The sequence below is a fragment of the Brassica rapa genome, chromosome A05 (genome assembly GCF_000309985.2).
Source record: "Brassica rapa cultivar Chiifu-401-42 chromosome A05, CAAS_Brap_v3.01, whole genome shotgun sequence".
NCBI classification, from domain to species: Eukaryota; Viridiplantae; Streptophyta; class Magnoliopsida; order Brassicales; family Brassicaceae; genus Brassica; species Brassica rapa.
This window is the reverse complement of record NC_024799.2, coordinates 17,289,413-17,299,861: the sequence shown is the minus strand read 5'-3', so window position 1 is coordinate 17,299,861 and position 10,449 is coordinate 17,289,413. Positions and strand designations below refer to the sequence as shown.

The 10,449-nt window shown below is 36.7% G+C and overlaps 1 protein-coding gene across 1 annotated transcript; it reads left to right on the top strand.

The window, feature by feature from the left end:
• The first annotated feature begins 4,502 nt into the window (after positions 1-4,502).
• Positions 4,503-8,940, top strand: LOC117134199. Its single transcript, XM_033292182.1, has 7 exons — positions 4,503-4,588; positions 4,665-4,794; positions 5,078-5,197; positions 5,277-5,453; positions 5,554-5,775; positions 5,871-6,133; positions 6,457-8,940. Exons 1-7 carry the CDS (start codon positions 4,503-4,505, stop codon positions 6,848-6,850), a joined length of 1,392 nt encoding a protein of 463 aa, XP_033148073.1. The 3' UTR covers positions 6,851-8,940.
• The last annotated feature ends 1,509 nt before the right edge of the window (positions 8,941-10,449 follow it).

Below are 10,449 nucleotides of genomic sequence, written 5' to 3'. Positions count from 1 at the left end.
TATCGTATCAGGTAATAGATGTATGCAGAGACAACTGCATGATTTATTGGAGGGCGGATGAACAGCGGGTTTCATGCAAATTTTGTGGGAAGCCTCGTTATAAAGATACGAGTGGAAGAGTTCCAGTACCATATAAAAGGATGTGGTATTTGCCTTTGACGGAAAGGTTGCAGAGGCTGTATCTGTCTGAACGCACAGCGAAACCAATGAGATGGCATGCGGAGCACTCAACAGATGGTGAGATCAGACATCCTTCAGATGCAAAAGCGTGGAAGCATTTCCAATCAAAGTATCCCGACTTTGCGTATGAGAGAAGAAATGTCTACCTTGGATTATGTACTGATGGTTTCAGCCCGTTTGGCAAGAGTGGAAGACAGTATTCTCTATGGCCAGTCATTCTTACACCATACAACCTACCCCCAAACTTGTGCTTGCGACGAGAGTTTTTGTTTCTCTCGATTCTCGTTCCCGGACCAGAGCATCCTAAGAGATCACTTGATGTGTTTCTTCAGCCACTAATATATGAGTTGCAACAACTATGGACTCAAGGTGCTGAAACATACGATGTTTCGTATAAAGAAAACTTTCAAATGCGGGCAGTACTAATGTGGACAATAAGTGATTTTCCAGCATATGGTATGTTATCTGGATGGACAACGCATGGAAGGCTATCATGTCCATATTGTCAAGATAACACTGATGCTTTCCAACTAAAACACGGAAGGAAAACGTGTTGGTTTGACTGTCACAGGAGATTTCTACCACCAGATCATCCATATCGTAGAAGTAGGAATTTGTTTACGAAGAACAAGAGGGTGTTTGACAGTCCACCTCCGGAAATTCGTGGGAAAGATTTGAAGACACAACTTAGAGATTTTGGTGCAGAAAGGACGCCAGACGTCGGTGGACATGAGCATTTTCCGGTAGATGGTGTTGGAAACCTACATAACTGGCACAAAAAAAGTATTTTTTGGGATCTGCCATACTGGGAGGATCATCTACTAAGGCATAATTTAGATGTCATGCATATCGAGAAGAACTTTTTTGACAATCTCATGAACACGATCCTTAATGTTCAAGGTAAAACAAAGGATAATTTGAAGTCAAGACTGGATTTAGTCGATATATGTGCTCGTTCAGAACTTCATGTTGATGAGAGTGGTAGGGCTCCTTTTCCCATATACCGACTTGATGCAGCGGGAAAGGATGCGTTCTTTGATTGGATTTCAAACGATGTGGAATTTCCAGACGGTTACGCATCTAATTTGCGTAACTGTATCGACAGAAAGGAAGGAAAGTTTACTGGCTTGAAAAGCCATGATTGCCATGTAATGATGCAGCGTCTCCTTCCGTTTGCCTTCAAGGAACTATTACCACGAAATGTTCATGAAGCAATTGCAGGGATAAGTGGTTTCTTCCGCGATTTATGCACAAGATCAGTGACTCTTGAAGGTATTGAAAATTTGAAGACTAACATAGCTGTGATTCAGTGCAACCTTGAGAAGATATTTCCTCCCTCATTTTTTGATGTTATGGAGCATCTTGTTATTCACCTGGTAAGAGAATTGGAACTTGGTGGTCCTGTGCAGTATAGATGGATGTATCTGTATGAGCGGTATATGTTCCATTTGAAGAAGATGGTGAAAAATTTAAGTAGGGTGGAAGGTCTATAGTCGCACAGATGATCAATGAAGAAACTTCAAACTTTGCCGAGTACTACTTTCCAGCAGAAGTTCAGACCAAAAACAGAAGACCTGCTCGGCATGATGATAGAGGCGAACGGGCAACATATCATTGGAAGGTTCCAGACATTTTCACAGACGTTGGACGACTTAGCGGAAAACCAAAGGACCGTCGACTTACTGATCAGGAGCGCAGTCATTTGCAAACATATTTACTCACCAACTGCGAAGATGTTCTTCAATATGAAAGGATTTTCATGGCAGAAAAGCGGTTAGAATATAGATACGCCACAGAGGACGAACTAGAAGAAATGAAGCAGAGAGAATTTGGTGGATGGATGTTTACTTATGTGAGTGATGGTTTGGCCAGAGGTGAAACATTTGACGATTGGATACGCGAGATGGTCGTTGGACCAAACTTTGTTGTGAAGTCATATCCGAGATTTTGTACTCGAGGATATGCATTCACAACTCAGAAGAGGAGACGTTCGAGTACGACTTACGATGCTGGTGTTTGTTCTGCATCAGGAGATGATGTATACTACGGACACATAAATGAGATTTTGGAAATCAAGTATTTGGGCATGGTTGGATTGCGCTGTACTGTTTTCTATTGTGACTGGCACGACAACACTCCAGATCGAGGTGTGAGAACAGATGCATTTGGTGTTACATCAGTAAATTCAAGACGGAAGCTGCAATATTATGATCCTTTCATTCTTGCTTCTCAGGCCGATCAGGTTTGTTATATCAAGTACCCCCGGGTAAGGAACAGAGATGATCCATGGGTTACTGTTACAAGACTCAACCCGAGAGGCCGAGTTCAGGGAAGTTCTGAGCTGGAAGACCCACTACAACCAAGCACATCCGGCAACTTAAGTGCAGCAGAAGATTTAGGTGGAGTTGGCTTTGTAGTCGATTTAACCGACTTCGGAGAAGAAGCCGCCGTTCACGTAGAGGATGAACCAGTGATTGGAGAGTTTCACCAAGATCCAGATTCAGATTCATCTGGTGATGACGACTCGGAAACAGACTAGCGTCGACCTTTTTTTTTTTTTTTTTAAAGGAAAATTCCGAGGAAATTCCGAGGACAGATAGGTTTTCCTCGGAATTTCCTCGGAATAGATCTTCTCGATTGAAAACCCAATGTTCCTCGGAATTTCCTCGGAATTTTCTGAGGGAATTCCGAGGAACTCTTTATGTTCGTTGGCATTTCCTCGGAAAATTCCGAGGAAATTCCGAGGAATTGGGGATTTGATTATAGATTCTTTTTCCTCGGAATCTCCTCGGTATATTCCGAGGAAATGCCGACGAACATAAGGATCTCCTCGGAATCTCCTCGGTATATTCCGAGGAAATTCCGAGGAACTTGGGGTTTTAAATCGAAAACAACGTTTTACGGATTGAATAACACGTATATAACCTTCATTAAGTGTCATAACCAGATTATGATGTTTGGAACTATGAACTTTGGTGTTTTATCCAATAACAAACGCTTTTACGATTGCATGAACGAAAACCACACAACATAAGAGAAACACTTATACACTTTAATAAACGGTAAAGGGAATACTTACAATTATTTTTGAAATTTTGTTATTTCATGGTTTATGATCATCTATACAAAGAATCCTCAATGGTATGCATTATAATTGTATAAGAAATGAAATACGGCGAAAATAATCGATGTTTTAAAACCCCAAACCCTGGTTCCTCAGAAATTCCTCGGAGATTACCGAGGGTATTCCGAGGAATCCTGGTTCGTCGGAATATTTTCATTTAACCGGGTAAACCAAGCCGCCAAATATTTCGGGAAAATTGAATCAAAGAATTCCGAGGAAATTCCGACGGAAATATAAAATATTTCCGAGGAAATTCCGACGGATAGTTTCCGTCGGACGCCTCATAATATTAGGGCGAGCCCGATCTTCTTCCCCATTTCTCTCTTTCTCTCCGCGCCGCACAGCCTCTCCTCTCGCGATTTCCGGCGACTCCACCGTTCTCTCTCGCGTTTTTCCGGCGAATCTCCCCTAATCCTCCCCCATAATCATGTAAGAACCCTATCCCACTCTTTTAGGTTAGATTTGTATGGTTTTTAAGTAGATTTGATGATTTTGGAATGAGATTTATAGATTTTGTTAGGGTGAATGGTAGATTTGTGTAAAATCGAGTTTGATTATGTATTTCACTTGATTTGAATTTTTTTTTAGTTTTTATTAATTTTGTGGTTATAAAAATCGAATTTGAAAACGTTTTTTGTATATAAAATCTATTTTTTGCATTTTAAATTCATTTATATATTTATTAAACATTTTTAAAATCTATAAAACTTTTTTTAAGATTAAAAATCATTTATATAATATTTAAAAACATTTTTAATATTTTTTTGGTTATAAAACGTTTTATGTATTTTATATGTAAAATATAAATTTCTATATTTATTAAACATTTTTAATATTATGAAAACTATTTTTGTAATTATTTAACATTTTAAACATTTTTAAAACTATTTTTCGTAATTATTATGTTTTTGGGATTTATTTAAACTGTTTTTTTTAATTAAAATTATTAGAACTAATTTTTAAATATGTTTTTTTTTTAATTTACAGGTCTAATGATGATCAGATCCGGCCTCGCCAGCGTCGTAGCCGGGGTGGTATGGGGAGCCAGTCTCGGGGTTCTTCCAGCCATGTTCAGGATTCCGTTTCGCCCCACAGCTCATACCATACATCTCCCTCTCCATTACTCGCTCCTGCTGCTCCCGCTCCCGCTGCTGCACCCGCTCCTGGTCCCGCTGCTGCACCCGGTCCTCCGGGAGTGATGACGGTTGCGGAGTTGGTTCGACAGCCCGGTCGTGACCATCTTCCCTATCTCACTGAGTATCCACATGGACATGGTCAAACATGGTAATTTAAACTTTTATTTTTTAAACTATTTTTTATTTAAACTATTTTTTTATTAATAATTTATTTTTTTTATTAGGTTCAACCGATCCGGGAACGGGATCAGCGCATGGATCAACCGTATGATGTACTCGGCCCTCGACAGCGGACATCCGACTTTCACTCACTTCCCTGTCGAGAAGCAGCATCTGTGGTTTCGTCAGTTTGCGGTAAGTATTCTATTTTCTATATTTATTAGACATTTTAAATATTATTAAAACTTATTTTTTGTAATTATTAAACTATTTTCTATATTTATTAGACATTTTAAATATTATTAAAACTTATTTTTGTAATTATTAAACTAATTTATATATTTATTAGACATTTTAAATATTATTAAAACTTATTTTTGTAATTATTAAACTATTTTTTATTTATTAAAACGACGATTTTTGTAATTATTAAACTATTATATTTTTGTGCTTAAAAACTATTTTTAAACTATTTCAGCAAGAATTCAACTGGAATTCCGATGATACGCTCTCTATCTATCACCATTTTGTCCATAAAGTTATGGACAACTATGGGAAGCAGATGTACGAGTGGAAGAAGAAGTGGGAAGTAAACAAGGTAGTTTTTAATTTATTAACAATTTTTAATTTATTAAACTATTTTTAAAATTATTAAACTTTTTTTTTTAAATTAAAAGGTCCCAAAGTCGATGAACGACACGGTCTGGAAGGAGTTGTGTGCGCATTGGGATAAAGAAGAGACGAAAGAAACTTCTTCCACCAACTCCAACAACCGCAGGAGCGACCGTAAAGGAAAGGGCATCTACAAGCATAACTTGGGTGCTCAATCTATTGCCACTCTGGCGGATCGCATGGTAAGCTCAACCGCTTTTTCTTCAATTATTTAAGTTTCAGAATTTTATTTTTTTTGCATTTTCAAATTTCTAATGTTTGTCTAATTTATTTTTTTTCAAGGCGGAAGAAAATGAAGGCCACCCAGTTGATGATCTCGCCCTTATGAAAAGGGCGTATACCAACAAGAAGACCGGCCAGATTGATGATGGTCTTGTGAGGGACGTGGTCGACCTGGTCCAAACTCAGGTGTATGACGAAGTGTCTCAGCTTCAAACCGATGATGACGATTCGACGGCCTCGACCAACTTGTCTCGGGTTCGAATCAACGAAATCGTTGAATCGGTAAGTTTTTTTTTTTTAAAGTTCAATTTAATTATTTCTTGATTTTTATTTTATCATCAATTTAAATTATCTAAACTTAGTTATTTATATTTCAGTCGGTTCCAAAGAAAAAGGGACGTTTGGTCGGTTTGGGTCGTCGCTCCCGGTCGGCTGCTCCTTCTTCTGCACCACATGCGTATGTTGATCCAGAAGTTCTTACGGCTCAGCTGAAGGACAAGGATGATCGGATATCTGCGTTGGAGACCCAGATGGCAGCTCAACAGGCGGGCTATGAGACCCAGAAGAGGCTGAACGAGCAGATGATGGAGATGATGAAGAGGATGTACCCGAACGAGACGTTCCCGAACATTCAAGACCCGTAGTTTTTTTTTTTCCCAAAAACTCTGAATGTTTTATTTAAATTTGAATATTATCTACTATGTTTTATTTTATGTTTTATTCAATTTTAATTTTAAATTTTAAAAATTTTAATTTTTAAAAATAAAATTAATTTTTTAAAAAAATAAATTTTAAAAAAAATAAATTTTTTCAAAATTCCGAGGGAATGGAGTTCCTCGGAAAATTCCGAGGAACTTTCTCCCCTCGGCAAATTCCGACGAACTTTAAGTTCCTCGGAATTTTCCGAGGGAAGAGGTTCCTCGGAATTTTCCGAGAAACTCCACTCCCTCGGAATTTTCCGAGGGAAGAGGTTCCTCGGAATTTTCCGAGAAACTCCACTCCCTCGGAATTTTCCGAGGGAAGAAAGTTCCTCGGAAAAGTCCGAGGAACATTTGTTCCTCGGTGTTTTCCGATAAACATTCCGAGGAATATTTCGTCGAAACTTCCGAGGATTGGACCATCGGAATTCCCTCGGTATTTTCCGAGGAACCTTCCGACGAACTTCGTGTCCTCGGAGTTTCCTCGGAATTGTGTTTCCTCGAAATTCCGTCGGAATTTTCCGACAGAATTCCGAGGAAGTATGAAATTCCGAGGAGATATTTCCGAGGACTTGTTTCGTCGGTATGTCCTCGGAATAGCGTTATTCCGACGACATACCGACGATTTTTTCTCTCAGTATCCCGATGTTTTCTTGTAGTGTGTTTTCTACTGCTCTAGTTGTTGATATAAACCAGGAGATCATATCTTTGGTCTACTACTAAGAAGACTGCTCGAGGTAGGCCGTTGTTGCGGATTTTTTTGCTGCGGCAGCTTCCTGCATCTCTTTATTTGTATCAGAATCCAAGTCGTCGTCTTATGCATGGTTGCTTGATCGTAGTATTGGTCCCATCAGTCGATTATCCATTTAATGGTGGAGCCCGTCAGGTGGCATTGCCTCCTTTAGTCGGAGTTTACAGGGGTTGCATTGGTCAAACACGGATTCGGTACCGGCATTGTTTCTTGCTCATCGTGTTGAGAGATGAGTTTTCTTTTCGAAGAACTGAGTTTTCAGAATTAAGCTGTGAAGGTTTTTTCACGCTTTGCTTCAAGAGCTTGGAGTGCTCGTTCATCGTGTTTTCAAGACTTGAACCTCCAAGAAAAGTTCATGATTATCTGTAGAGGTGTTGTTTTCCCTCGCTGTGTGTAACTCGCTGAATTGACTTTATAAGGCTGCAACTTGAGCCCGAAACTCGATTTTGACCAGAGTGGTCAGAGGCTGTTCGTTATGCTTACTTTCTATCATCGTCACATGGTCTAGATTATCCCCCTCCTCCTTTTAACGCCAAAGTATTACGGTAAATTCGTGCAGAAACTTTGTTGGCACTACGAAAACGTAAAGTAAGCAGATAAAAAGCATAAAAAGAGATCAAAGGTAATGTTTTATTGATCTTTAGAGCTGGAGCTCTAATGTTTGGTCTATCAACCCTAGTTCTAGCCGCTTAACCCTAATATTTTTTTATTGAATAGTTGATCCCTTATTCTAGGGTTTGGGTCCCCCTTATATAGACTGTTCGCAGTCATCAGTTAGGCTAGAAACTTCCATATTCGGAAATATGGAAGAATCTCATTTAGTAAAACTTTACCATTTTATCTGGAGGCAGGGATGGAGCTGAGATGTTTCTATGCAGGAATTTGAAGGGCGGTATCCTGCTCTGAAGCATGAGTAATATCTTCATGAATTATTAAGCATGATACTTCTTCCTGTCTCCATTCGTAGGTATATGTTTGACCATCTCCTTCCAGACCGATTTTGGCTGACGAGCACTACGAGCTCCTCTGCTGACCTCTTTGTTTTGATTCCAGACCATATTTATCCCATCTCTGCGTACATAAGGTGGGACAGACCGCCTAGGACTCTCGTTGAAGAAAATGTTGTACGATGAACCTGAGAGGCTGTGATGTTCGATCATAGGTGTACCGATCCTTTGCATTAGTTTTTTCCTTGTCCAAAGCCCTTTGGTTACGCTCATTGATGGGAAAGGGCCATGAAAGCTTTGGCATAGGCAACTGAACTTTAGAGAAAACATCCCTTGCCTTCTCTTTGATTCTCAGCCTTTATATCCGAAACCCTCTTCTCGTAAAAATCAGCTCGTGAGATAACAATCCACAGTAGGAAAAATATTAAAACATTTTTTGTACTTGATCTAGATCGTAACTTCCTCACCATCTTTAGACTGGAGTTTACGAGAGAATATCAATGGTTTACAGCTTTCTATTTCAGTCAACATTCTACATTCAGATACCTGGACAGTCCTTACCAGACCGAGCTTTCCCCCAACATTGTGATCGAGGATCTAATTAAGCACTGTTTTCTGTTATTTACTGATTTTGTATTGTAATGTATACTACTAGGTTAAGATCAGTTCATTGCGCGAGAAGAAATATATATACTATTTTTATGTGTTATATGTTCTTTTACATATTTATAAAATAATAAATATATATTGAATAATTAAAAAGTTAGTAACTATTAAAATATAATTAAATTGATGTGAACACATAAATAAATTTCATTAATCTAAACAATCACTTTTTCTACTTTATATGGTATATAATTAAATTTAAATGACGTTAACATATATATATATATAGTGTGTATTTTTATATATATATATATATTAAATGATGCTTTCTACTCATATGATTTTTTAAATCAATTGTATATTTATTTTTTAACAAATACTTTACATCACTGATAACAAAATTTTCATTGTGTGATTAATAGTTTTAGTAATTAATAAATTTTAAAAAGTTGAAGGCTAAGTTTAAAATTAAAATATTAAGTTGTCAATATTTGTTCAATAGCTTTTATCAAAAATATTGTTCAAATTTTGTCTTTAAAATTAAAATATTTATATATTTTATATGGTATATAGCTTAGTTTAGTATATATATATATATAAATCTTTTACACTTCATATTTATTAAATGATATTTTTTACTTATATGATTTTGTAATCAGTTGTATTATAAAATAATTTAAACCATGGATCACAAAAATTTGAATGTGAGACTTTTAATAGTTTTAGTAATTTATATTCGTTTAAAAAAAATCAAAATATAACATATACAGAAAAATCTAAATTTTTATTATATGGTTAATGTAGTTGTATAATTAAAATTTTTAATTTAAAATTTTAAAAAATATGATGGAGAAAAGACTAATTTTTATCAAATCTTTACTATTCAAAATCATTAATTTTCATATATATACTTTAGCCACATTAGAAAATTCAGTAATTTTTATTTAAGAAAAGAATGAAAAACATTAATAATGAATTTATAGTTAGTTTAATAAAAACATATTATGTATTTAGATGAACGAACCTAATTCTCTAAAGATTCTAAGACTCATTATGGTGATAACACATGACTACCTCAAATGTTGTAATGCTTCTCCTTTAATATATATGAGACCAGATTTTGATTCGTGCAGCCGCATGGGTGTTTATATTATATTTTATATAAATATATATTTGTTGTGAGTAGACAGTGTTATATACTTTCTATTAAATGTTATTTTTTTTAAGTATAACATAATATTCCATATTTTTTTAAAAACATTTTGCTATTTATTTTTCATGTCACTAATATATATATCATATATCTTTTATCATATAATTAATGTAGTTTATATGTGCCATCATATAATTAATCATATAATTAATAGTATTTTATTTTTTTGATGAAATTTCAAATTTATTGATCATACTAGAAAGAATATATGTACAAGCCTATGTGGTTACAACTGAATAATGTGAGTAAACAGCCAAACTAAGTATCATGAGCTCCAAACCACCTTTGCATCAGACCTTGCAACCTTGGCCTTGAGTAATAACGCGTAGACGTTATACAGTTTCGAACCGTCTTGTCTACCAGTCTAGCAATATGCTCAACCGGCTTTGAAACATGGTTGTGGAGTCTCTCATTCCGTTCTCTCCAAATGTAGTAGACAGTAACCTGCAGCACAAGTCTGAGCAGAATAAATGTAAGCCGATCATAGTGACCTGTCAAGAGCCTCGTGATGGTAGTATCCCAATCAGGATCCGGATCCATGCCAAATAAGTTTCCTGTAACCTTGAGCCAAAGTGTGAATGTTTACGGACAAGCAAAGAATAGGTGGTCTCGGGTTTCGTCTGGCTCCCCACAGTAGAGACAATATTGTGCTTGACCCCACTGTGCAGTGCGATGTCCAGTTGATAGCCTGTCTCTTACAGCCAACCACGTGATGAAAGCAAATCTCGGCACTCCTTGCTG

Excerpts from the sequence above, each read along its gene's own strand:
- LOC117134199 (XM_033292182.1), top strand. The coding sequence starts at position 4,503 with ATGACGGTTGCGGAGTTGGTTCGACAGCCCGGTCGTGACCATCTTCCC. Across the intron at positions 4,795-5,077 it reads TGTGGTTTCGTCAGTTTGCG|CAAGAATTCAACTGGAATTC; the intron begins GTAAGTATTCTA and ends AAACTATTTCAG. Across the intron at positions 6,134-6,456 it reads TTCCCGAACATTCAAGACCC|GGAAGAGGTTCCTCGGAATT; the intron begins GTAGTTTTTTTT and ends GAATTTTCCGAG.